The 26,819-nt window shown below is 37.5% G+C and overlaps 2 protein-coding genes across 4 annotated transcripts in view; one reads left to right on the top strand and one right to left on the bottom strand.

Moving 5' to 3' along the window:
• LOC110064916 (anaphase-promoting complex subunit 5-like) overlaps positions 1–19,196 on the top strand; it is a 22,671-nt gene extending 3,475 nt beyond the window's left edge. The window contains exons 2-22 of one of the 3 annotated variants that reach the window (XM_089275219.1): positions 2,689–2,768; positions 2,860–2,929; positions 3,133–3,242; positions 4,811–5,012; positions 5,239–5,299; positions 5,914–6,015; positions 6,277–6,485; positions 7,118–7,199; positions 8,099–8,191; positions 9,342–9,409; positions 9,938–10,054; positions 11,084–11,237; positions 12,833–12,907; positions 13,415–13,536; positions 14,217–14,294; positions 14,683–14,736; positions 15,919–16,066; positions 16,555–16,624; positions 17,197–17,292; positions 17,791–17,885; positions 18,275–19,196. In XM_089275219.1, the coding sequence (XP_089131345.1) occupies positions 4,828–5,012; positions 5,239–5,299; positions 5,914–6,015; positions 6,277–6,485; positions 7,118–7,199; positions 8,099–8,191; positions 9,342–9,409; positions 9,938–10,054; positions 11,084–11,237; positions 12,833–12,907; positions 13,415–13,536; positions 14,217–14,294; positions 14,683–14,736; positions 15,919–16,066; positions 16,555–16,624; positions 17,197–17,292; positions 17,791–17,885; positions 18,275–18,394 (1,929 nt within the window). In that variant the 5' untranslated portion in view covers positions 2,689–2,768; positions 2,860–2,929; positions 3,133–3,242; positions 4,811–4,827 and the 3' untranslated portion in view covers positions 18,395–19,196. Of the gene's footprint in view, positions 1–1,160; positions 1,365–1,861; positions 1,945–2,688; positions 2,769–2,859; positions 2,930–3,132; positions 3,243–4,810; positions 5,013–5,238; positions 5,300–5,913; positions 6,016–6,276; positions 6,486–7,117; positions 7,200–8,098; positions 8,192–9,341; positions 9,410–9,937; positions 10,055–11,083; positions 11,238–12,832; positions 12,908–13,414; positions 13,537–14,216; positions 14,295–14,682; positions 14,737–15,918; positions 16,067–16,554; positions 16,625–17,196; positions 17,293–17,790; positions 17,886–18,274 lie in introns of those variants that run through there. The other 2 variants (XM_020772021.2, XM_089275218.1) reach the window with 2 other exon arrangements.
• LOC110064909 (ubiquitin carboxyl-terminal hydrolase isozyme L5-like) lies at positions 19,068–26,819 on the bottom strand. Its single transcript, XM_089275221.1, has 12 exons — positions 26,723–26,819; positions 25,209–25,272; positions 24,730–24,835; positions 24,106–24,231; positions 23,434–23,495; positions 22,843–22,973; positions 22,510–22,573; positions 21,579–21,693; positions 20,900–20,929; positions 20,408–20,545; positions 19,892–19,990; positions 19,068–19,255 (listed from the first exon to the last, which is right to left on the bottom strand). The coding sequence occupies exons 1-12, from the start codon at positions 26,796–26,798 to the stop codon at positions 19,211–19,213; spliced, it is 1,056 nt and encodes a 351-aa protein (XP_089131347.1). The 5' UTR covers positions 26,799–26,819; the 3' UTR covers positions 19,068–19,210.

Below are 26,819 nucleotides of genomic sequence, written 5' to 3'. Positions count from 1 at the left end.
AAATTGTATTGAACGTTACTCTTTCGGTATTGAAAATTCTTCTGACTTAAAGTTAAATTCTATCTGGCAAATGTACATATTTTCATCACTCTACATCAAAACTACTCATAACTGACATTTCTGACTCAAGCCATGCATCAATATTACCAAGTTATTTTCTCTCTAAGACAAACATGGTTTTCTATTAAAATATTTCAAATAACAAGCCAGGATTGCTAATTGCTTATAGTCTTAGTTGAGCTTTCATACATGGAAAGTATCTAATGGTTTAATTTTTTAACGACAATGGCTGCCAGATGTGTCAGTTCTTCCTCAATTGGTCACGTGATCTGACCAGGTAACCCAATGCAGCTCCCAAATCATGCAATTCTGAGATTTCGTCTCACCAGGTTAGTAACATCAATAGTCGACTTGACATGCCCGAACTGCGAGCATTTTTAAGAGAATGAACAATGGTACGTGTATGACAGCATAGTCTATGTCTCGAATGCCTTCCAAACGCTGGCAGAGAAGAATCTTATAAGTTAGCAACAACGCCACCACACAAGCGCTCCATAACGTTCTCATAGCCGCTAAACGCCTGTCGCCTACCAGATAGAGTCTTATGAATACAATGGCCGAAAAGTAAGCCACACATCCGTCGCACGCAAACAAGGGAATAAATACTGTCCACCATGACATTGTTCCGCCTTCCAGTTTCACGGCTACCAACACTGAAAACACAAAAATTGTCACAATGTGAATCCATAGTTCGAAGATCGATAGTCCTAACCATTTGATGACTTCCTTGAGCGTAAAAATCATTATATGTAAAACGTTTCACGTCGAAGGGCAAAGCCACAAACTTGTGCTTGTTGTCATGTACCAACTCTCTTCCACGATTCCGCCGCCATTTTCACTGTCGTTTTGAACGCTCCGCGCCAGGACTTCTGGTTAGTCACCCTTACTCAGGGGGAGCGGAGGGGGATGTAAGTTTTAAATGGAATTCACTATGATAAAAATGTTGAATGATAGTTTCACATGTAATTTCCCCGACTAATATTATTATTCAAATCTGTAAGACCTGTCGCTTTTCACGAAATACTTTTGTTATCTATCTCCAGCTTTGGTGCTAGCGTGACCACAGTACCCCCTCCCTATAGACAAGAGTTGCTCCACGGGATAGAGGTTGGCGCTAATCTTTGAACATGAAAATTTTCAAAATGGCGACAAAGTCGCACAAAGATTGGATTTCACCTCACAAAGTGTCTCTCTTGATCCTTATCAAGTACCTGAGCTCCACGGATGACGAGCATGAAGAATTTACAGATTGTATCAAAAGATGCAGACAAAAATTATCTTTGCTTTTGTTGGAATTCTTTGAGGTACAGTCGAGAAGTAAAGTCAAGTTACGTGGTTATGAATGGAAGAAAGCTCATACTTTTCGTATTTTGAGCAAGCTTTTTTCCATACATCTAAGGCTATAAAGCATTTGAAAAACTGTGCTTTTATTGTTGTAAAACTGTTTGCTTAGTAATACGCTCTGCTTAAAGCATAGCTTGTACTGATACAGTCGAACCTCTCCACATTGGCCACCTCGGGGACAGAGTAAAGTGGCCGCTGTGGAGAGGTGTCCGTTACGGAAGAGGTAGGGGTGTATTATGGTACCTGTTTATTTGGAGAGGGGGTGGGGGTTGCAATATTTTGTTTTTAAAAAAATGCGTATTGTATCATAGAAATACCTAAGAAAATTAAAATACAGTCAAACCCTATTATGTGGCCACCTCTATTAGGTGGTCAGTAATCGAAGTCCCAATGAAGGCTTTTCTATTGTTTTTACCTCTTTTAAGCGGCCAGCCCCCTTTAAGCAGCCACTACCCATTTCCCCCACAGTGGCCGTTTAAGAGGGGTTGAACTGTGTATATAAAACAGAAACCAGACAGCAACAGAGACCAATGATACATGGTATGAATCAAGTTTCATGACCTTTTACAATATATTAAACATGGCGTTTTGTACACACCAGTTGTTGATTAACTGGCTGTTGTGGAGAGGTTATTTTGGTAGTATGGGATGCGCTTAAGTGGCTGTTGCTAAACACCCTTACCCTACACAAGACCAAGAAATCCTAATTTTGTGACCCTGTTCCAGGCTAAATGCCTATTCTAGATTATTTCCATAGGTAAAAATTATATTGTTTTTATTGAACATAGATCTACGGTTTGTTGAACCGAAAGCTTTTAACAAGTATTTAGTAATTTCATTTTATTCATTGATACAAAAGACGTTTTGTTTCTGATGTCTAAGCAAGACATGTATTGATTTGTGGGAAAATGATACCCTGTTCCAGACAAGTGAACACTATTTTTTACTGACCCTGTTCCAGACTAAAACGTTCAAAAAGCATACCCCATCCATTGGCATGTCTCCATAAGCCCATATAAGGGATTACCCTCCTCCACTCCAGGGACTGCTGACTGACCATGAATTCTAGGGTTTGAGGGTTGGAAGTAATTGATAAGTTTGTTTCAAGTTTTATTCTAAACAAATCAAGAATATAAACATTTGGGGGAATAAATCTAATTTTAATTTGGTCTTCTTAAAATTTTCCCTTACTGTCCCCAGATGAAATATCTTTCTCCTTACATCAGAAGGTCTGTGGTAGTTAGAGGCTTTACTTATGGACAATTCTGCAATATCTTCTTTTAGACCCCAGATTTAGAATTAACAGAGCTTTGCAGGCAGCTTAACACTGTGGATGATAACTTGAATGACCTGCTTGTGAAAAGGTTTGATTTTAACTTTATATGTTACTGTAATTCAATTTTCCAACTTGTAGTAAATTTATTCAAGCTTAATGGACCTTGCATGCCATGCCAGGTTTTGCCATATCAGCTGAGATATAGAAACAGAGCAAATACAGAAGGGTCAGAAAAGGGCTCAACTTGTGGTAAGTTTGGAATTTTACCCCTTTCGAATTGACTTTAGAATTTTGGATGATGCTGCAAATTCCAAATTTCTGGTCAAAAGTCAGTACCATAATGCTGTATTTAAGTCTTGACCCTGAAATATCCAACTCAGTATATCCACCATTTTATGTGAAGCCTGGTATACTTGTCTTTTATTATTAATCAAATTTATTTTATGTTGCAGTTTACACAGCTTTGTGGAGAATGGAGTATCTGGGATTTCTGAATTATTTCAGTCACTAGAAAACCTGTTAATAGGACAAGAACCTGCTTTACACAAAAAAAGCTTGTTTGGTAGGTTCTCAGTTGAAAAAATCAGAATGACGTTATAGGAACTTTGTTGTGTACAGCAATTTTGACAAGATTAATAATTCAGTAGTTTATGTTTGACTGAGTCTTGTCTTAATGTCAACAAGATTTTAGTGTGGTATTGTAAAAAATGAGGTTATAGTTCATGTTAAGTGGCTCCTGTTGTTGTCATTAATGAGCCTAGAGTTTTCAATATTGATTCAATTGCTTAAAACTTGCCATATATTACCTTTAACTTCTCAAACTCATTAATAATTCATCAAGTTAAAACAAAGAAAATCACAACCGTGAAGGAGGTTTGGATACCCGGTCTTAAATAGCATAGGTTTTGATGATTTTACTTCTCTGTTTACTCTTTAGTTTTTGTTTTGATTGAGAAGATATATCAAACACTCGAGACGGTGTTTCATTGGCTATCCAAACACCTCGATTTTCGTCAAAAATACTCTGTTAGGCGTCGTATTTTCAACTCTCTTCTCGGTGTTTGGATATCCTGATGAAACACTGTCTCTTGTGTTTGATATATTACATCCTGCAGACCCATACTTGGGACAAAGTCATAGAAAAATGGACCTATAATGTGTAACATTTTTATGAAATGTTCTAAGGAGAAATGTTTCTCAGACACCTGATTTTTAACTCATGGCTAAAAAAATAGATCATGTGTACTAAAGGCATCTGTAGTTGAGTGTCCAATTCAATACCCTCAATCGACCCTTGATGGACACTTGATCATCATCTTGATTGACACTTGATTTACATCTCGATCAATATTCAGCCAACACTCAGTTGACACACGATCACCATCTTGATTGACACTTAATTGACAGTCGGTCAATAGTCAACCAAGTGCCGACCAACTCATACATATTGATCAACACTCAATGGCATGTCTGCAAAAATTATTGTCACGTCCGAGATGTGGATCAAGTGCTGATTGAGTGTCATCTGCGGTGTTGATAAAGTATCAGTCTAGTGTTGGTTGAGGGTTGATTGAAGGTATTGATTGAGGCTATTTATTGACACTCAACCATGGATGCCTTTGGTACACATGACCCCAAAAAATCCTGGTGTGTACACAGTCAGTATTGTTTGACTGAATAAAAAGAATCAGATACCAGTACTCTGAGCTATACATTCACTGAGCAGTTCTCTTAAACTCCACTTTGAAATAAACACCCCCACCTTCCTCACTGAAAGGTATAGACCCTTTTGCATAAATGGCGCCTATATTTGAATAACAATGCTTATACACCCTTAGCCTCACATTCATGTAAAAAAATCCTTTGTCTTGAAACATGAGTATGAGGCTAAGGATGTATAAACTATTGTTATTCAAATTTAGATGCCATTTATGCAAAGGACCTATTAAGGAAAGTGTATGATCAAGTAAGAGAAGGAAGTGTTTTTCTCATATTTTTGATACATTTTTTTTTCATATGGATATAAAGCCAGTTCAATGATGAATCCTGTGTAACATGAAATTTGAAGTTCTCTAGCTCGTTAATCAAGAAGAACATATTTTTTGTAAATTAGTTGGCCATGTTTTCCAGGTCTGTTTACAAGACGGATGGCCTTATCATTTTATAAGATGAGTTTCAGTCAAGTGAGTCACTTTGTGGATATGCTGAAGACTTATTTGGGTAGCAGTGAAAATGATAATAACAAAGAAGAAATGGAAACTAGCTTGGATGTCACCATGCAAAGTGTGGAGAATGAAGACGAGGGAAATAAGAATGACATGTCAAGGACAGGGTAAACATCTTCACACTCCAAATATTTAATATATAAGGATTAACGTTACAATGTAATGCATGCAGATAATTCCTTTTACTCTAGCCTGTCAAACACTTTTAAGTGTAGTTGTTATTTAATATTAATAAGCATCATAGGGTATAACTACAGTACATTTGTTTTCTCATTGCATGCATATGATGCTGGTTGTGGCTTACTAAGGAAAATGTTGTCTGGCCCATTTCAGAAAACCATTCCTGCAAGGTTCTGTGTCAAACAGACAAGCTGAGTTCTTCCTGGCAAAACAGGTAACACTCTAGACCTGTATTTATCACTAAATTTAAAGGAAAGTGATGAAAACTCAGCTATTATCATTTTGGACACTTTGTGGTTTACCGTAATTTGTATAGCTGGCTTTTAAACTTCAAAGGTTGACATCTAAATCTCGCTCACAAAGTGTACAAATTCCATTGTGGTCTCTTTGGCCAACTCTCCAGATGTTTGTCAGGGTGAACAATAAAACACAAAGCGCCAAGTTCAACAATTTACAAATATTATACTTTATTTAACAGATCAATCACCAATCAGGTCATTTTCAGCGTATTCCGGAAAAGTCACATGGCTTTAAACACGATTATCAACAGATTACTAACTTTTTAGGAGGGTGGCTGTTACTCAGGCTAATAACAACCTGAAACAAAGCAGTAGATAAAATGTCTTTTTCCCCAATTTTGACAGTAAGTTTTGCTTATGTGGTAAAAAAAATAAGACTGTCCATTATTTTAAATTTATTTTTTATTAGTAATCTAAAACAAAGAATTAAGCTTCATATTTTTCTTTTTTGATAAAATGGCCTTTCTAATTTTACATCATTTTATTGTGACGACTGTAAATAAACCCTCTGGTATCTCTTGTCTTCAAGGTTTCTCTGATCCAGTCTGCTGAGGGAGAAGCCCTGTCACCACCTGAATTACAGTCAAGAATAACAGATATTTTAACAGCTTCTCCAAATATTGCAGAGGCTGTGAGTTTTGTTTGTGCAACTTGTTAGCTCGTTAAGAAGCATCTGATCGTCCATAGTCTTGTCTGTAGACTGTAGTGCAACGTTTAGTTAGTGCAATCAAAACATTTTTTCCACAAAAAAGGGGTGATTACACACCTATGTTGTTGAAAACCTTGCAATAACAACCTGAAACAACCTTGATTAACACAATGCAATGGCCACATAATACCCTTTGATAATCATGCATAACCCTGTAATACTATATCAACCTATATTTTACAGCATTACACAAGCTTTCTTAACTGTTTGAGAACAAAGGAATTTAAGGAGGCATTGGACAGTCTATATCATTACTTTGATCGAAAACAATGGCAAGGGGAATCTGCTATTAAGATAGCGTCGGATTCGGAAGATGTTGAAGCTGAAAGGTGTCACAGATTTAGATATGCTGCCCTGAACCTGGCTGCTCTTCACTGCCGATTTGGTCACAGGTATGCTTCCGATGAGGTCTTGCTCAAGACTAGAGAAGAATGAAAACAATAGCAAAAGACTTTGGTTTCCGATTATTGTTATAACTAAACATTTTACTAATGGTAACACAGTTGAACCCTGCTATTTTGAACTTTCAGGGGAAATGAAAAATAGTTCAAAATAGCTGTAGTTTGAAATAGCTGATAGTAAATCCCTGACTGTGTGAGCCTACATCTTAATCAAAGCCTGACATTCTTTGTACTTCATGATCAGTTAAAAAACAATGTCCTTGTGTGCCTTGAGGTACACAAGGGATCACTTAGCTGAGGCATTCTTGCAAGTTCCATTTGCATTCCTATAGTAATGTTTATTTCCTCTGGATCCATCTTTGTACCCCATTTTCTCACTTACAGCCTTTTAAAGACACTTTTCTCACACAGGTGGCTGCTTCTCTGTGGCACCCAGCATTATAAATGGGTACTGGTAAATTACAGGGACAACCTTACAAAAATGCTTGGGATTATGTGTTATGAACTAGCATCTCTTCATGATATAGAAACTATGAGGGTCCTTTAATGAGCAGCCTTTAAGAAAAAAGTTAAAATACAGTCTTGCTATGTCTGTAAGTAATCTAACTTCTGTTGGTTTTCAGACAAGAGGCATTAGCTGCATTAAAGGAAGCCATTCAGATAGCACAAGAAACAAATGACCATGTTTGTTTGGAGCATTGTTTGGTAAATAACAATAACATTTTGGTTTCAGGCTATAACGGTGGACAATAGTCCTTAAGACATTGATGTACCAGGAATGTCATGAATTGTCTGAGTGTGTTTCACAACTGGAGTTTGAAAAAGCACTGCTATCTTTGTTAAAATGTGTTGCTTTTCCTCCTCCCCCACCTAATACAATGTTGAAACTCAGGAGAAATTGTGGGTACAAGTGTCCAATATTCTAGGTGGGGTAGGGGAGGGGCTGGCCAGTCTAGTTGCATTTGTGTACTACTGTTTGTTTGGTATGTGTGAAAAAGTGCCATACCGCAAATTTGTCCCGAGAATTTTGTCCATGACTGTAGGAATGACTTATTGACAGTTTAAGCTGTCTACACTTTGGATTGTTTTAGTCCAGGCAACCTAGGATGGCAAAACAAAATGTTTGAGCCATATTACAGTGACATATTTTTCATGTCAGGGGATACGAATAAAGGAAATGATCAACTGAACTTAAGATACCATCTTTCGTAACCTAAATCTTTCAAGGCTCAAGGGTCTACCAGTGAGGACACTAAAAATCTCCATGTCAATGGTCTTTTGACAACCAAGATCCTCAAGGGTCTTCAAGGATCTACCAAAAATCTTATAAGCAACTTTTTAAAATATGCTAGTTAGGGTCTTTGTGAGATCCTTGTCAAATCCTTGGGATCCTTGAAAGATCCTAGCCATTAAGGTTTTGCAAGCCTTTGAAGAGCCACAATTTCTTTAAAAAAAAATCCTGCATGGTGTTCTGCTGGGGTTGGTACAGCAGCACTAAATTCTTAGTCATCAATTTCGGGTTTAAATGTCTTAAGTTTGGAACAAAAATGGTTTCGATTTTGCTGTTTACATGTAACAGGTTAATATTATTTGTTTCCTTGTAGGGATGGCTTTATAGGTTGGACCAGGATGGCAGTTCTCAAGCAAAGCTTCTGCTCCACAGATTTGTTGCCAGAGCTGCTGAGTTGAAGATCCCTGTATGTAGAAGCAGTATCTAGCAACTCCTATGGCTTGAAGTATATTCAAATTTTAAGACCTTATGCAGGGCTGTCATTAAGTTTTGAGTCACCCATAGCCTTGATCTTCACACCTGTAACAAACATGTGGTGAATTATGGGTGAATTGTATCAACTATAGGCAAGTTACATCAAAGGTCCTTCTCAAATTCATTAATAATTCATCAAGTTAAGACAAAGAAAATCGCAACTGTGAAGGAGGTTTGGATACTCGGTCTAAATTGGCATAGATTTTGTCGATTTTACTTCTCTGTTAACTCCTTAGTTTTTGTTTTGATTCAGAAGGTTTATCAAACACTTGAGACAGTGTTTCATTGGCTATCCAAACACCTCGAATTTTGTCAAAAATACTCTGCTGTGTGTCATATTTTCAACTCTCTTCTCAGTGTTTGGATATCCAGATGAAACACTGTCTCGTGTTTGATATATTACATCAAGCATACTCAGCCCAGCAGGTGTTACGAGTCATGGCCCTTATTGACAGCCCTGTAATGGATCATCTTCTTAATCAATATAACAATGAAATCAAAACTTTAACACATTCCCCAGGGCTGTCATTAAGTTTTAACTCACCTGTAGCCTTGTTCTCCACACCTGTAGCAAACTTGTTACTCTGTGGTTGAATTCTATCAACAACAGGTGATTTCACCCATAGCATGAAGGGAAAATCAAGCATTCACAGCCATAACAGGTGTTACAGGTTACAGCCCTTAATGACAGCCCTGTTCCCCCTTTGCAGCTAGTCCTCTGGGCTTTAAACATTTTGGATCTTTAGGTAGCCAGATCCTTCTCTTGCTTTTGTTTTGACGGATAAATTTATTTCTTCAGTTGTGACCTCTTAGACCTCTTTCAGTGTCTATCTCCCTCTCTTCCTTACATTTGGATAGATGGAGTACTTTCTTCAGTTGTGAACTTCTAAGGAATTTTCTCCTTCAAAATTGTATGCCCAAGAGTTAGTTTACATTTTGTTCACTCTTCTTGACTGTAGGCAAGGTAAATTTCTCCACAATATCTTGTACTTGGCAATCACCCAAACCTCAGGATGGTCGTCAACTTTCTAAGCGTGTTAGGAATATAATGTATTGATTTGGTGTCATGATTATTGTTGCAGTATTTAACATCTCTTGGAATGCTGAATCACTGTCAGTATGATGCCTTGGCAGGTGCCCCTCCTCCCAAGTAAGTGAAGCCTTGGAGCCAACTGGCTCATAGCTGCCAGAGCTTATCATTGTTATGGTCATAAATAGTTAGATGAAGATTTGTGATATAGTTCAATTTCTTGTTCGACTTAGAATATGTGACTGTTTGGCCATTCCGTTCAATATCAAAGAAAACTGCAACATTAGATGAAATTGTTTAATCATTTAGCAGGGGTTTTAACTTAAGTGGAATTGATTAGTTTGTTCAAACACAAGTCTCCCAATAGTAATCAGAATTGTCACGATGAAAACTTGTTCATGCTTTGACTTAGGTGCTTTGCAGGTTTTTTTTATGGCTTTTTTTTAAAAGTCTTTTGATTGCAGGCTTTTTTTAATTGCAAGGGCCATTATGTTAACTACCAGGTAACCGCTTGCGGTGTTTTTCACCTCCTTGAAGTAAAGTTATCTTTTTCTTCTTATGCATCTGAACTTTGGTCAACTTTTTTCAGTTCAGCTACCTCAGTAAAAACTGTATATACTGTAACAGTACTGCATTGTCTTTTTTAAGAGTTTTGCAGAACCTTTGTCAAGTCAACATCATTATCAATTCTCAAAATTCTCTTGGTGACCTCAATGCTGCAGCACATGTCCAACAAGCTGCCATATGGCAGATCTACGGTAAAGAGTAAGTAATTAGAGTTTTAATGCACTCTGACTGGGTAAAAATAAAAAAAATATGCACTGGCGGATCTAGGGGAGGGGCCCAGGGCCCCGCCTTATTTTGGGCAAAAAAAATCACAGAAGGAAGAAAAGCCAGCAGGGCAAGCAAAAAACTGGGCCCCCCTTATCTCAAGGTCTGGAATTGCCACTGATATGTACCCTGTGGGATTGTGAAAGGACTTTAGGTGCCTATTGATAATATTAGGGCTAATATTAAATATTATATGGTATAGGTTTTTCTTGTGACTGTTGCATGTGAGAAGCTTTCCACTACAGAGCTTTGGACCCATTCCATGTGCACAACTTTCTTGTAGAAATAGAGAAGGATCGATACATGGGTTTTATTTTATTGAAACAAATTATACAGACTGCAGGCATGTTGTTAGCGTGTTGAATGCAGCAGTTGAAAGCAGCAACAACAACAACAACAAGCTCCGTTTACAAGTACTCGTTCGTGAAAATTTTACATTTTAAAGAAGGAATAATTAAAAATAGGGCAAATCAAAGCACAAATTGTACTGTCTAAAGTGGTTCCTACGGTAACCGTTAACTCCATTGTCAAACTTGTTGTGCCACTGTGCAAATAACTGTATTAGTAATAAAAAAGAGAAATCAAGTAACTTGTTAAAAATATTTCATTTTCTAACAGGCTACAATAATCTTAATGCTAATTATTAGCATATAGCCATGACAAATGATAATATATAGTGTGTAGATAACCATTATCTGTCAAGCAAGGTTATTTTGATATCACAGCAGGCCACTTGGGTCGCAGGAAAATGTCCAATGTCCATTTCAACCAGTGTTTTATTAAGGGGGCTAACGAAAGAGAAAACATATGAGCTTTTCGTCAGGACAAACAAGACCTACCACAATAAGCAGGTCTCAGTATTAGCAGGTGTCCACAAAGCAGGTTTCAACTGTATTATAAGTTATGTTAAAACAATCCTATCAGGCTGAATGTTGTTGTTTGATAGGTTGCTGCTGTTTTTAGTTGTCTGGCAGGTATCTTCACACAATTTCCACTGCATCAAAACACTTTGCCAAGTTCCGAGTCTATGTCGTCAATTAGTAAAAGTACAGGGATACAAAGTGCAGAAGCCACATGCCTCTCATTATGCATTCTTGCCGAGCAACATGCCGACAGAGTAGGTTGCACTGAATAGATTTTTCATCATTCTATACTAAACAATTACATTATGAGCTCGAGATTTCTATTTAAACAATAGAGTGTTTCTGTCGAGAAACTATTGGTCTGATAGTTGCCCCTTGGAAATTTGATGTTCTTAAAACTAGCATATTTTAAGAACATCAAATTTCCAAGGGGCAACTATCAGACCAATAGTTCCGAGACATAAACACTCTATTGTCTTTATTGTTCAGCACTAAATTTTCTTCCGTGCGCCAGTTCAAAAATCATATTGAATTATTTTCAACTTTTTTAGATGAAAGCCGTGAAAGCCAAATGTAGAATTTGAAAAAGAAAACAAACAAAAACCCTCTTAATACAAATTCAATTGTTTATTTTCTACAAGCCCGCTTGTTTACAGAAATATTCTCACGGACGAGTACTATCCATCCGGGTATTTTCCTCGGACAGGCACTATAAGCTGATAGTGTCTTTCCGCGGATGAACACTATCGCGTCACGTGATCAGTTTAAACCAATAAGAATCGGAGAAAATTTAGTGGTAAAATATAACATGTGATAGTTGACGAAGGGCGCAGCACGTATAGAAATCGAGAGCGAATAATCTGATTGTTTTAGTATAAATCTGCTAGTCGTTCAAAACTTAATCTAAATCCTCTTCACAGATACTTCGAAAACAAGCGCACACTGCTACGCTACGTACTATCTACAACAGAATATATAGTGACTAGCATAGCCAATCAGCGAACGGCATTCGTGATAGAACCCTAGTAGATTTATATTTAATAAAGAATATTACAGGGTGACGCTAAGATATGAATTTTATTTTCGAGTGGTAAAAACAATATTTCACGAACGAGCGCAGCGAGTGAGTAAAATATTGGTTTAAACGCGAGAAAAAAAATTGATATCCTCAAGCCACCGTGTAATTTTCTTTTTATTATGTAGACTAACTGATTGTTGAGCAAACAACTGTGAAAAAGCGGGAAATGAGGTCATCACCCTCAACACTGAGGATGTGGAAAATACACCACCCGCGTCAGGGAAGAAGTTTCGTATGAATATTGCGAGTGGTGTATTTTCCAGTAAAACGCTTGTGTCTTAAAAAAAATAATCAACAATTATTCCATGAGCGTGCGTTGGATATGAGTTGGCTATAATCATCTCGTATACATATACATACGAGTAGAATAATTGTTTTATTGAAAACGCCCCCAATATATAGAAAACGAAGCTAAAACAACCGTAAAAATGCCCCAAAAAATCATGGGTACGCTTACCATATTTATAGTGCACGGTATAATGACTCATAACCCAAGGTGGCTAAGACAATGAAAACTCTAAAATTGCATTATCCAATGATCCAGTTTTTAATAAAAGAAGTGATCTCCCTTGGCCCCTTTCTTTCTTATTCCTCATACAACAGCAAAGATGCCAAAATGTGTATTGTGCTTATTTACCATTGAAGGTGGACAGGGGCTATCAAAAATTTAGTGAAAAGACAACAGTAATGTCTTCTACCGTTGGCCAAGGCGTAAATATTTTATAAGTCAGAGTATCGTTAATCCTTTTCACTTTGTGGTTATTTTTCTAGGGACTGTTTCAAGAGGCATCAGACGTCCTATCATTTTGCAGAACAAAGTTTCATGAACATTCCAAGCTGTCTTGGGTTGGTAACTGCTACATATATGCTGAACAGGAAAATTTTTTGCCAAGTGTAATAGAGAACAAGCCCAGATTTCTTGTGAGCAAATAACCAACGTGGCATAGCCAAGGAGACTATGGCTGATAGAAAAGGAGGGCTTGTAGTCTTACTGATTACAACGTAGGGGTTACCGTCAAAAACCTACAATTTTAGGCATTTTGCAACCAAACATCAAGAGTAATTTTTTCCTTCAAAGATAACACCGGGGTGATAGTATATCTCTTAACCACAGTTTCTCGGGACTGCTGTGTCAATGCGTTGAAAGGTCTGCAATAAGTTGACCTTTCGCTGTCATGATCAGTAAACTTTTAAAAAACATTTTGGAACAACAGCCGAAAATTCAAATGGCTGGCCATAGCTAGAATCGGCCATCGTTTTCTGAAGGTGGCAGCCATCTTTTAATACATGTCTATAGAGAAGACCAGCTATTAGTGCTATTGTAGGCATGTGTTTTGTTGTTTTTTGTTTTAGCTTTGGATGGCGTCTGAAGCCAAAATGGAGCACAACAGAGCTTTACTACGGGGGAACATGGAACAAGCAAAAACTTGTGTAGAACAGCTAGCAGCAGTGGATGAACCTGAAGCGCAGTACAGGTAAGCAATACAAGTCGGGTTTGTCTTGTGTTTGTTGAAACACGACATTGAGCCTCGTAACAGTGCAAGCAAATCTTTTTGGTAGATACTACAAGTCCAGTCGATCAACGGTAACCAGTCGTTTACATACATACATACATACATAATTTATTTGATAAAGCAGGTTGGAGTTCAAAATTGGCAAGACGCTAAGTCCTGACCACAACCACAACGAGGAGATAATAACTCATGACTTACAGAAGGCTGAGTATTTTGACGACTTTTTGTTTCGCCCGATGTCAATTCGCGCGCACCAAAAGTCTATTCGCCCGGACCGAAAGTTTAAGGGATGATGTACTTAAAATTTCTCATTCATTAACCGAGCAAAAGAGACAACAATGTGGGCATAATGAAAGAAAATCACAATTTTTTTTTAGTCCATTGAGCACTGACCAGTGAGCTAATAGTTTGGGCGAGCCGAGTATAAGTCCGGGCGAACTGGTTTTCGGACGAAGCGACCGCAATTCCCATCTACTCTCCCATTCCCACCCCGCGTGGAGTAGAATGCAGAATGGGTTTAACACCTAGCTAGGGCAGGAAAAAGACAGTTCAGGGACTGGAACAAAACACGTTGTTGCTATTGTGATGTTCTAGGATTGGTAACACTTTGATGACGAAACAACTTTTTCTTTCCTATTTAGATCTGCTTTAAATGTGCTTTATTCAGGAGATTATACTGTAGCATTCCCTATGTTACAGAAGCTATTGGAAAGTTCCAGGTAATAAGATCGGATAAAATAAATTGTCATCTTAAGAATGAAATCTGTATCAGTGGTCAGCTCAGCTTTATTCCTTACCTTCTTCGAGAATGATCTGTGATCGTACATGTTTGCTGCATGATTATATGATGTCCAATTCTTTTTTGAATTCTGTTTCTGTTTTGGCCCGAAGTCCAAAAGCACTTCTTCAACCGTTATAAAATGAAACAATCCGTTATTCTGACTGCAACAACTAACCGAAACAACATTCCAAGGATGGACGTCGCACAGAGTTTCCATAAAGTACAGTGATTTATTCTTCCGGGTCTTACTTGACCTGTATAAATATGTTTGGTGTTTCTATAATCGGCTAATCAAAAGTTGGTATTCTTTATTCTGTCTGTTCCAGAGACAAAGTGTTCATAAATGATACCAAGAAATCAGCTGCTGAGTACCAAGCGAGGTATTGTCAATTCTTACTTTCAGCATTAAGAATTCTGCAACATAACAACATGACGAGACGACTTCAGGCAAATATAGCCTACAAAATATAATAAGTAAGTGTACAGCGAAAACTTAGTTCAGCAATCTCCGTTCTAAGGAACAAACTTTTTCACTCCAGAACCAAAGTGGGACATGGTGTTCGAACAAAGATCTCGGTGCCGTTCATGAGAGTATCAAACTCGGATATAAGGAATTCCTTGTTGTAAGGAACACATCTACCAGGTCCAACAGCTGACCTGATTGTAACTCTCGCAGTCTGGGTGATCTTAACCTTCTTCGCAGACGCTCTTTAGGCTTGTCACCCAATCTTTGTCCCTCACGAGGGGAGGAAGATTGCGTGACGAGCCCAAAGAGCTTCTGCATAAGAGGCTACAGTCATGGACAAAAGTGCACTTTTGGCGCTTTTGCACATACGCCAGACGCGAATGCAACTTGGCCTGCCTAACCTCTCCCCCCACCGCACATACAATGTTGAAAACTAGTACCTGCAATTTCTCCTGATTTTCAACATTGTATTGGGTGGGGAGGGAGAACAGCAACGCGTTTTTAAAAGAATGACAGTGCTTTTTTCAAACTTCAGTTGTAAAACACAGATAATTCATCACATAACCTAAGCGTCCCAGAAACTTTTGTCCACGATTATAGGTTATTATTATCCAACTGCAGCAAATACCGTCCAAATAGTACAAATTTATAGCGATATTGTACAGTTATTTGTACAGTAGAAAACCTGTTTGCCGTACAGGTCGGCGCGCGCACGCAAAACTGTCACACTCTTCCTCTTTCACTGATAAATTTATTGACTACAGCAGTTGGATAATAAATCTCTTATTAGATGTTTTGGTGTGTAGTATCGCTTTATAATTTTACTCGTTGTTTGTACTTTGACTCGCCCTACGGTCTCGTCAAAATACGGCACAACTCGTAAAAATATACAGCGATACTACACACCAAAACATTTAATAAGATATATATCTTACTACCAACGGGCGACCTAAATATGGTCGTATTAACTGGACTACTGAACTTTTATTATTCTCAAAAACAAAATGGCATAATAACACAAAAGCTATGGTCTCACAGGAGAATGATCAGGTCAGTTACTGGGAGTTCATACTTTTTATTTTGTTGTTATTTTCAGAATTCTTCTGGCGCTGACGCAGTTGTTTATATTACTGGAGGACCCTGTTTCTGCCTTACCATATGCCTTGAACTGCTTAACTATATCCTGTTTACACTTCATGGACAATTCCGCTGCCTTAGCCTCACTCTACATCGCACAAATCCAGGTATATGGTAAAACGTAGAGTATTGCTATGCAACTGTCTTTAATCCAGCAGTTCCCTAGTCTTCGGGTGGCCTGATTCTAAGACTGTTTTGACCGTCTGAAAATCAGGCTGGTGTGAGTAGACTTATCAGGGGCGGGGTGCAGGGGGTGCGCACTTCCTCTTAGATGAATCCTTCTTCTTCGTATTCGCTTTTAAAATGTGTTTACCTCACCAACCATTTACGCCATTCCTTAGTGGTGCACCCCCTCCTAAGAAAAATCCTGGATGCGCCCCTGTTTGTGGAACTGATTTTGTCTCTGCTCCCTGTTTCCTCGGTATTTACTTCCTAAATGGGGAGATTAGCCTAGTTGGCATGGCCATTATAATCTCGCGATTTTAGGTTTATGAACAAGGTGCAATGTAGTACTCAGAAAAAGTTTGCTTCCTTGTCGTGAACTTTACTTGTTATTTTACTGACACTAATGAATTCATTTCGCTTTGTTTGAAAGCTTTCATTAGGTTTACCAGCTAAAGCGGTTGCATTGATAAAAAGAACCATGATCCAGATTCTGTCACATGGTGAGTTTGAACCACTTACAACTGTTTGACATACTCAGATATAAACATATGATAATCCTGCACCTGGGTTTTTCTGAAATATGTAATATTAATTAGTGTATTTTTCTTTCCTTTGTTCTTGTGATTCACAGTTTTTTTTTCCTTCAGCGTTAGAGGTGTCGAAGGCGGAAGACGGGGAAAATGTACTTTCCTTCTTTTGCGTCTGCACTGACTTTCGCGCTGAAGGAAGAATCATTGAAGAAAAGGCCTGCTCTTTGTATCGTTTGCGCATGTATTTCCCTCAACTTTCACCCGGGCCTGAGAGCCTGATATAATTTCGCTTTAAGCAGGCCATTTCGCAGTTGACATTTGCGTCAGGTCTAAAATCAGTGACTGTGAGGCCCGAAGTAAAACTTTTCATGTAGGGAAACGGCTTTGACTTACGTGAAGAGGATCACGCGAGTAGCACTTTTTGTTGATAAGCGTTTTACTCAACTTCATATTGAAACGAAGGCATAAAGTAACTCGGAAATGACCTTAAGCTGGTCAAACTTCGTTGTGCTTTACTAAACTGTTGTCAGTTTTTTACTTAGGTTCTCTGTATATACAATGCTGCGCTCAGTTTTTATTGGTCAAGTGCCAACTGACTGCTTCATCGCATCACCAAGATAAAGGACAACGGGAAAATGGTAAGGTAATCTATATCGCACGTCACATGTATAAATTTCTTTTCTGATATACAGAGAAAAATCACTTTCAATAATAGTCCAATAAGGTGAAAAAAAAAATAATAAAATAAATAAATAAATAAATAAATAAATAAATAAATAAATAAATAAATAAAATGGGTAAACACTAAACCAGAAAGAAACATTGCTAGATTGGCAAAGAGTAAGCCGGATTCAAAAGCGATCTTGCACCATCCGCGCTGTTGCTCCTTAACGAACTGCCACAAATGATTTTTTTAGTCTTTGATCAGGTGCAGATGCTTTTATAAAACTAAAAAATAGAATTGCCACCACTATGTAACCTTGTATCAAAAAGTTACTAGTTAAAGGAATGCGAAAGGCTAGTTGGTAGTACACAAACATTCTTTACATTTTTGAGGATTTGCCGTTGTGTTGCGTTCTGATACTGTCATAATCAATTGTCAAAATGTTTTTACTTTCTTGTTCTCTATCTCGTAGATTTGCGTTCTGCTTTGCCAACCCTGGACAGAATCGTGAGAGGGTTTAGAAGGTTAGGCGCTGTCAACAAAACAAGAGATGTCTTGTATTTTCAGGTGACTTCTGTGTTCGATCCTTAAGAAAATATAACTAGCCAGGCCCCAGTCGTTCAAAGGCTGGCTGACGCTATTCAGCGGATAAATCTCTATTCAGTGGATAGGATGTAACAAAACAAAGCGCGCTATCCGACAGTGATTTATCCGTTGGACAGCGTTATCCACCTTTCGAACAATCCGGGCCAGATGTTTACCAAGAACTATTTGCTATACTGATGGTTCAATACTATATCTTTCGCCAGTGATTACACTGAAGTATTTCCATAAAACAATTTTGGAAACTGAAACAGCAATCTTGGGTACATCTGCTGAATGAAGCACAAGGAAAGTACTCAAAAATAAAACATCAAAGCGGTAAATGCTAAACCCATTTGTTTCATTTCTTTCAGGCGAGGATATATGACGAGTTAGGTTTCACTATCGAAAGGAACGCGTGTGCTGCAGAGTGCTGTGAAATTCTGCGAAGACAACCCGTAAACTGTATTCGGTCTTCTCTTTTTGTTTTGTAATACACCTGGAGCTCCTCTAGGAAACTAAACATGAAGGCTAGAAAGTGCCGGACTACACCTGACCAAGCGTGCATTTCGATGCAAGGTGGCATCTATGTTCCAAGTTAGCATACGGTGACACAAGGTCTCGTCAGCTAAGGGTGGCATTCTGCGAGACAGGAGCGATTTCCAAGCACTGGGCTTAAGACAACTTGAGAACCATCAGAAGTTTAAAATGCTTCTGGCGCCATATAAGATGGACAGGACTTGCCAGAACCCAATTTGCTAATACAAAAAACATATCATTTGTCTTCTTATATATTTTGTAACGTTTCGCTAATGACACTGGAGTATGTTTATAATGTATGATTCGTGTTAGCTGAAGAAGTACTTTAGGCGTGCTTGCAAGTAATTATTAAGATTTGTTACAAAATATTTTATAATCATTTCACGGTGATTAGAGTATAAATGTGACTGAATAACTGACAATACGTAGCCAGTTTAGCATGAAAGTGGCGTGACTATATTGAAAGTGACTGGTTGAATTTTTCTTTTGGCCAAAACAAAATGACGTGATAATCAAGTGCATGTACTAAAAGCAGGGCTTTCCTGTGGCAATGAAATTGTAGAGATCCTAATTAGAAGTATTGTGGAAAATAACTCCAGTACTACAGTTAATAAATCAGTCATTAAGTGATTTGTACAAAACATATACAGAAACGTTTAATTTACTTTTAAATTGCTGCTGTACAGGTAATGTAAAACGAAATTGACAAAATTGAATGCAGAGATTTCCTTGACTTTGCTGAAAGTCGCCGGGGCATTTTGTGTCTTCTTTCATTTAGCTTGCTCCGCCTTCTTGGCCTGAACGTCTTCTTTTGCCTGAAAGAAAACGTTGCATTTTACTCGTCTGTCACCAACAAAAAACATAAAAACCCCCAATCAGACATTCTTAGAACTGCCAAACTGCTATTATCCCTTTTCTTCAGTAGAAGAAAAATCTGATTGAACTGAATTTATAGCACTATACCTATATTTTAACCAAATCTGATGTTGACATGGATGGTCACATATGGGTGTTATTGACCAAGCGTGAGGTCAAGATAGTTTGATTTTGTTCTTGTTGGCACGTTTATGGACATCTTGACTGAACAAGCTTGGTAAATAATCATTATAAGCCCTTTGGGGAAAGTGTTCTTTCGTGAGACAGTGGGTAGTTCCAAGCGGGCAAGATAGTGCCTTCTTGCCCACTCAGGTAGCCAATCACAGTGTAGGATTTGGTTCATCTTGCCTGCTTATGGATCAAGCCATATCATAAATTCAACTACTGTCACAAGACACGACCCTTGTAGGCAGTAGCTGGAGGACATGTTACTTAATGGGCAAGTCTGTTCTAGTTCTATAGTCTACATATAGACATAGTCACCCTCCAAGGGAGAATTAATTTCCTTCTACAGGTTTGAAGAGCCAGATAGTCTATCAATGCTGGCAATTAATTTCAGTTAAAGTTTAACATACTTTTTCCACCAATGGCACCAATTTTCCCTGTTTGGCCAAGACTTTTAAAAGTTCCATGATCAAAGGTAGATAGTTGTGTTTTCTTCTGATGTTCTCAACCTGTAAAACAACATACAATTCCATCATTGTCGCATATGACTTACAGAAGTCAAGCTTAGTTTTTGTACAAACAAAACCTCTATGCAAACACTAGGAGGCAGGAAAACAGAGAATTTGGAATGGAATACCATATCAGAGTCAACTAAGCCCTGATAATGGACCCTGTTTAGCTTTTTGTGTTGAGGATTGTTCCTTTATATTTCATTTTCCAAAAATAATCACATTCCTGCATGTGAAACTGACAGAGTAGCATCTCATGATCTGGAATAGGGACAAAAACAAACCTAGTCATTAGAGTTCTTATCCAATCCATACTGAAACTTGTAGCATTGATTGATGGCGTTTTAAAAACTGTTAGTAGTACACTGTTTTGTTCCAGTATGTTATTATCCATCATCAAAAGGATCCATAGCCTACCTTGTATCGTATCATTTTGTCATCCTCTCCCACAATAAGTGTCTGCAGTCGAGAAATTTCACTATCAATGTTCTTTATAATAGCTTGAAACTCGCTTGCTGAAGATGCCATCTGGTCAGTCTCCATTCCCTCTCCTCCCTGGAAAGCAAGAGGATTTTATACATAATTTACTACTTTATGATTGTGACTCATGTTCATACAATCCACAATCTTATTTGACGAATGATCAATATTGAAATAACAATCAATCAGCACGGATGTGTTGTTCCAGGATATATCCATACCCTTCTGATGGAGGGTTTTTTGGTCTGAGTCCCCCCCCCCCCAATTTCTCTAGAAACTATCATTTTGCCTTATACTTTGTTTTAAAAATTTTGGCTTTTGAACCCCCCCCCCCCCTCCCGGGAAATTTTAAAAAATCCTTAGGGTGGGTATGGACAATTTCTGGAACAACGCAATATACTTCAGCAACAAGGAACAATAATTTATCACCTCTGAAGTCTGTCTTTTCAATTCCTCCAACTGAGAAACATAGAAGGAGAGAAAAACAAAGGTTACCTTGCTGTCAACGCAAGAAATTATTCCAAAAATATATTAAAAATAAAACTTGTTAGACCATATTAACATGTCAATAGAGTGAGGCACCACCTATATTACCCTATTTAGACTGGGGAGGGGGCAGTACCTGTGCTGACATAACTGTTTGTAACATTTTCTGTATATAAGTATCTTGAAACAATTTGGTATGACGTGTCATTGTTCTCAGAACTTGATGTTCGCAGGCAGCAGGCTAGTCTTTCAGATGGCAGATCTATAAGGTGGCAGCTGTTAAACAAATGCATATATCGAAAAACACATCTTGTGGTCCCTTCAATTCACTGAATGTTGTCACTTCTACAACAAAACATCAAACCAAGCTTATACTGTAACGCAGTATACATTGTCCATGGGTTGATATCCCTGGGCAACCCACAGGGAGAATGGCAACCCAGGGGAATGGCCACTGCCACTGAGGTTGTACCCACTGATATCTGCATATTAACCTATTAATAATCACCATCTTTCCCTTCTCTACTTGTGGAGAATGGGGCCATCAATTTGTCTCCTCAAAGCAGCTTGGTCTTTTTCTGCCAAACCTAAGTTAATATTAGCCTGTTGCATGTAAAAATACCTGGTCTAAAATCTGTGTTTTTCTCTGGTTCAGTCTGTCGATATCTTTGAGGTGAATTGACTTCCTTGATGAAACAATTGCCATTAGGTTGAAGTGGATTTCCTCTGCTGAGTATCTGAGAGACAAAATTTCATTGAGCAACATTTATTCGTTATTTAGTATTGTTTTGGTGTGTTAAGTAAAGCATCACCCAGTAACTAAAAATTCCAATTCTGAGTGAGCAAAATACCCTAGTTACTTATTCATCTTTCACAAACATGCGTTAGTGACAAAGTAAATTATAACCCAGAAATCAGAGGCAGTTAGTAATACGTGGGAAAATACTATAAAACTAGAACTTCAGTTTTGTATCATTTATCATAAATTTATATTTTATAGAATTTTTTATTATTTAGCATGCAGATATTAACTATAGGTGCTCTCAAATTCCAGTTTAAAGAAAGTTTATGATGATAGATGATGAGCTATATTGTAACTATATACTTTTGGAGTGATCAATCTTTTTTATTTCTACCTTTTGGAGAGGTGATAACTAAAAAGAAACCATTACATACACAGTAGTTATGGAGGACTACTCGTAGTTCATAATCCCTTCCTCTTTGTACCCTCCCTCTCTTCATCTTCAACTCCAATCAAAAAGCCTTGAAAAGAAATAAGCCCCTGTTACTTAAAGGAGCTCAGTCACGGTTTGCACGTTTTGAAAAGTTTAGCCTAAATTTTTCAAATTCGTCGTTTGCAACCCGTGTCAATCTTCGCCATCCTTGACCATCCTTGTTCCTTTATGGTTTATTATTATCTCTTTGATGTTTTTCTATCTTAGTAAACTATTATTTTCAGGTTTCCTTCCATTTAAAGGAGATTTTGTATGTAGCCAAAAAAAGACAAAACACTGTGACTGAGCTCCTTTAACAAATGCAGTGATGGTACCTACTTCTGCATTCTTGTTTCTATGATTGGCTTGCAGACAGTGAGCCAGTTTTCTGGAGTACAAGGTCCTAATAAAAATAATGTCAAAGATGAATCTGATTAGTGTTCACTGCAAATAAGTTTTCAACAATTAAGTTGTAACCAGGCAACCAAAATGAAATTTTTCATGCATTTCCTTTTAATGACTAGTGGCAAGAGATTACACTCTAATTGTTGCGACTGACATTCACTGTTGACTCTGTTTTACAGCGACTTCAGTTCACATCAAAATGAAAGCATGATAATATTATTTTTGTTAGTATGTAAATAAAAACTAATAGTTTTATCAAAGGCTTACCCAGATCAATTGGTCCATCTCTTAAACCATCCAGCTCATAAAGCTTGCCGTTAATTGGAACATAGGCCACAAAGTGATATACATTTTCATCTTTCTGAGGGAGTTTAGCATCAAATTCAAACATCTGTTGTCTACAAAACAAGAAAATGCTTCATGAAACTTAAATTCAGATGCAACTTTGCCTTGTATCTGTGCTGTTGCAATCCTCACCTTACATAGCTTGTAGACTGTTCAGACCTACACAGATAACAAACTTTTTAATGTCCTTTTAAATTAATTACTGAATATTCTTTACAACAATTATTCAGTAAGCTGTTTGCAGGAAGTTTTTGAAATTAATCTAGTCTTATGGCCTAGCTAGCTTCCACAAGCCTTCTGTAGCTCAATGGTAAAACATCTGAGTGGTGTCCAAGAGATCATGTAGGTTTGATGCCTGTTAGAGGATTTCAGATTTTGTCTTTTTAAGTAGCTTGTATCACTGACTGAATAATATCTTTCTTGTTGTGTTTCTGCAAGGCTTCTAACAATTGCCATAACAATTCCATTAACATAAATTTAAAGACTATTTATCTTATTGATATTAATCCAAACCTGGCAAAACTATTGTGCACTTGTCTAATAACATCAGAGTTACTTAGGCTGAGTCCCTTTAACTGTTGACAGAAATCATGTGAATAATATTAAATCTTTATTTGTATAGTCAATAGGACTACCTGCTTGTCTAATTTAGAAATAATTGGATGAAAAAAGTTCTGAGTTCAGAAAACATAGGACAAGGCTATAGGCTGGGTTGAATTTGGTTGTCAGAGGAATTTTTTTAAATCCAATTATTTCCAAATTGGACAAACACGTAGCCCTCTTACCAATATTATGGTGCTACAGAACTTTCCAAATTACTTGAAATGTTTATTTCGACAGTTTGCAAAATTATTAACAAATAATATTATCATGACTGCTCTTGTATGGGATTTTGGGCTCGTAATCTAACTATTTCTACTCATATTTTGTGTTCAATTATAATTACCAAAGTATAATCTACAGTACATACTCTAGCATAAACAAATGAATACTTAAAATACATAATACTAATTATAACAAAATTATTTAATTTTAAATTCAAGCCTCAGGTTAAAATGTGGTTTAAATGCTCATTAGTCTTACTAGTTAGTTTCTTGCCTTGGCTGGACAATGGCTACTAAATAATTGCTTACTATGGGTAAAGAGTGATGGAAAGCTTGCAACAGATAAATACACTGAACTTACTGATGAATCAAATGTCGCTGAAAACTCTTTGAAACTAGACAAGGTGGCACCAAGGTCCATGTCTGGATGATTGCAATTAAGGAGGACACTCAAAATTGCCTGAGTTGCACAGGCATTCGTAATCACCTAGTTAAAAAAAATGAGCTTGCTATAGTATTAAAAATAATGGACTTGAGAGTTTACCAAGTCTAGTGAACCTTGCATATATGTCAGTTTCGGCGCCTGCTGTTTTCTGGAAAATTAAGGAGTGATGCTTGAAGAAAGTAAATGCTATTAAACTTGACGGGTTGCCTTTAAGGTCAAGATCAAAATTCATATTTAATATCATTTTAGTCTATAAATCCCGATGGGATTTCAAGCTGAAAATTATTATTATGAAGAAAATAGAAAAGAACAGTCAGCTACTTAAATGAAGTGGGGAATGTTTTCACATGAACATCGTCACAGCATGTCTGTGAAATGAAACAAGTTTTTGATTGTTGCATCAACATGACCCAAGTCCTGTAAAGATTAACATGTTGCATGTTTTTAATAGTTGAAAGCAACAAACGTCCTTTTCTCTCTACTCAGCGGCAGAAATTATTGGAAACACCTTTCTGTAAGAGTATTCAGCTTTTTACTCACTTGCTTGGCAAAGAATATTCCAAGGGAGCGACTTTCATGTACAATGGGTCCAGTTGGCTCTTCACCAGGCTTCCATTTGAACAGAAATATAAGACCATGAACAGGCCTAGGAATGAAATTAAGACTCCTATTAGATCAGAATATGAGTACAGCTACAAATAAATATCCTGCTACTTTGAACTTGCAGGGCAAACGAAAAATTGTTCAAAGTAGCAGGTGTTCAAAATAGCCAATAGTAAACGACTGTAGGGAAAACCCAAGGGAAATGATTTGAGTTCAAAATAACGGGGAATTCAAAATAAGCAAGTTCGAATTAGCCGGGTCCAACTGTACTGCAGCTGTTAGGCATTTTCCTAAAGTTTTACTATACTCTTGTATGCAAAATTACATATAATTTGACAAATTCGAAACATTAAGTCAACAAAGGTTGCTTGAGCATAGATAATTTGAGAAGAAAAGCAAGAATGAGACTGCAATACCTTAAATCTTCCAGAGATGCCTCATCGAGACTGTAGATCTCTTCCACTTGAATGCCAGAACATCCTTCACAAGAGCAAACAGTGTAACAAATGTATTCATTATTTTAGGGAGGTGAAGTTTAAGAAAAACTGTAACATAATGGTCTTGAGAGACAACAAATTATCGCAATTTGTTACCTACACTGTATTTAAATTTACTACTTCAGGATAAAGGAAGAAGTAATTTATGAATGGAAAAGCAGGTAAACCATCTTGCCCATTATAAATCAATCAAAGATACCTTACAATATATTTTTGACCTTTGTTTGACTAAATCAAGAATTCATTGAGACTTCAAAGAGATCAAATTCAAAGTGTATCAGGAACTCGAGCTTTCGCTATTCTTATGGATATCAAAGGGAGAGGTTGGGAGGGGCAAGAATTTTGAAAATCCATGGGGGAAGCAGGAAATCTAAGGGCAGGATATAGTTGATAAAATCTCTGAGGGGGTACATGAAATCTTCTTCCAACTGTAGAGGTCAGTTTCTCATGCAACCCAGGATTTTCAATGTAATTAACTGTGTGGGTCTGAGGCCAAGCAGTTCATCCTTTGTTCAAGGTATTTTTCTATTGTTGGTTACTCACCATGTTCTTCCACTTGGCCAACAACATCACCAAAGTGTTGGGAGAGAAGGGTGAGAGATATGTGCTGGGGTAGGGGGGACAATGGGATGAAAGGCTGATTAGCTGGGAAGAGAGGGAGGTGAGAAGCCTGCAGGTCTTAATAGAAACCTATCTTAACCATGAACAGAGGGCTTGGTAGATGAAAGATAGAGGGAAAGAGAGGGTTGGAAGGTTGGGAGTGCTTCAATTCATATGAGAAATCTAAATACGTTTACCCTTGACAAAATATAGTAAGTTAATGTAGAAGAGATCAAAAGTAACAAAAGGGCTGGCACATATAATACAAAAAAAAAGACAAAACACATATATGATGATTTCTTCAATATTTCAACAACATCCCATTTCTAACAAAGGAATCACGGTCAATAAAAAGGTTGTACTAGTGATTGACGTGTAACTGATATTATAAGTAGCTGGATTTTAATGCATATTGTTTGTGATTGTCACAATAGGAATCACGCAATATCTTGTGAGCAAAAAACTAGTTAATTATCATTTTTATCAGCAAAAATGTAGTTAAACGTATTAACCGCGCGGTTTTAAGCTTCCTTAGGCTTCTTGTTACTTCATGAAAGGGGATTCAAAATATTGTAACATCTCGGACTCCTCGTCACACGAAGTTAGACAAACGTGTTAAAAGAGAGTTTCTGCAAATCCAATTAATTTGACAGTCCAAAATTTATAAACGCTCTTAACTGCGACTTCTACGGCATCAGATCACTCACTCGAATGTCAAAAACAGGAACGGAAGATGATCAGCGTGAACTGAATTGGAATCTTCTGGTATATAAACAGGACCGTTCACAGTCCAAATGAATACTTGGCATTATATAATGAATCATGATACGTACCAAAGCCACGGATTAATTCAGTGAAAACTCCAGGATCGCTTTCTATCAAACACCATTCGCCTCCTCCGGCCGCCATGATGTTGGATTCTTCCCAGAG

This window comes from Orbicella faveolata, unplaced genomic scaffold (assembly GCF_042242905.1).
Source record: "Orbicella faveolata isolate gen_17 unplaced genomic scaffold, um_ofav_v1 contig_36, whole genome shotgun sequence".
Lineage (NCBI taxonomy): Eukaryota > Metazoa > Cnidaria > Anthozoa > Scleractinia > Merulinidae > Orbicella > Orbicella faveolata.
The sequence above is the reverse complement of the archived record's forward strand: the minus strand, read 5'-3'. Positions and strand labels throughout refer to the sequence as shown.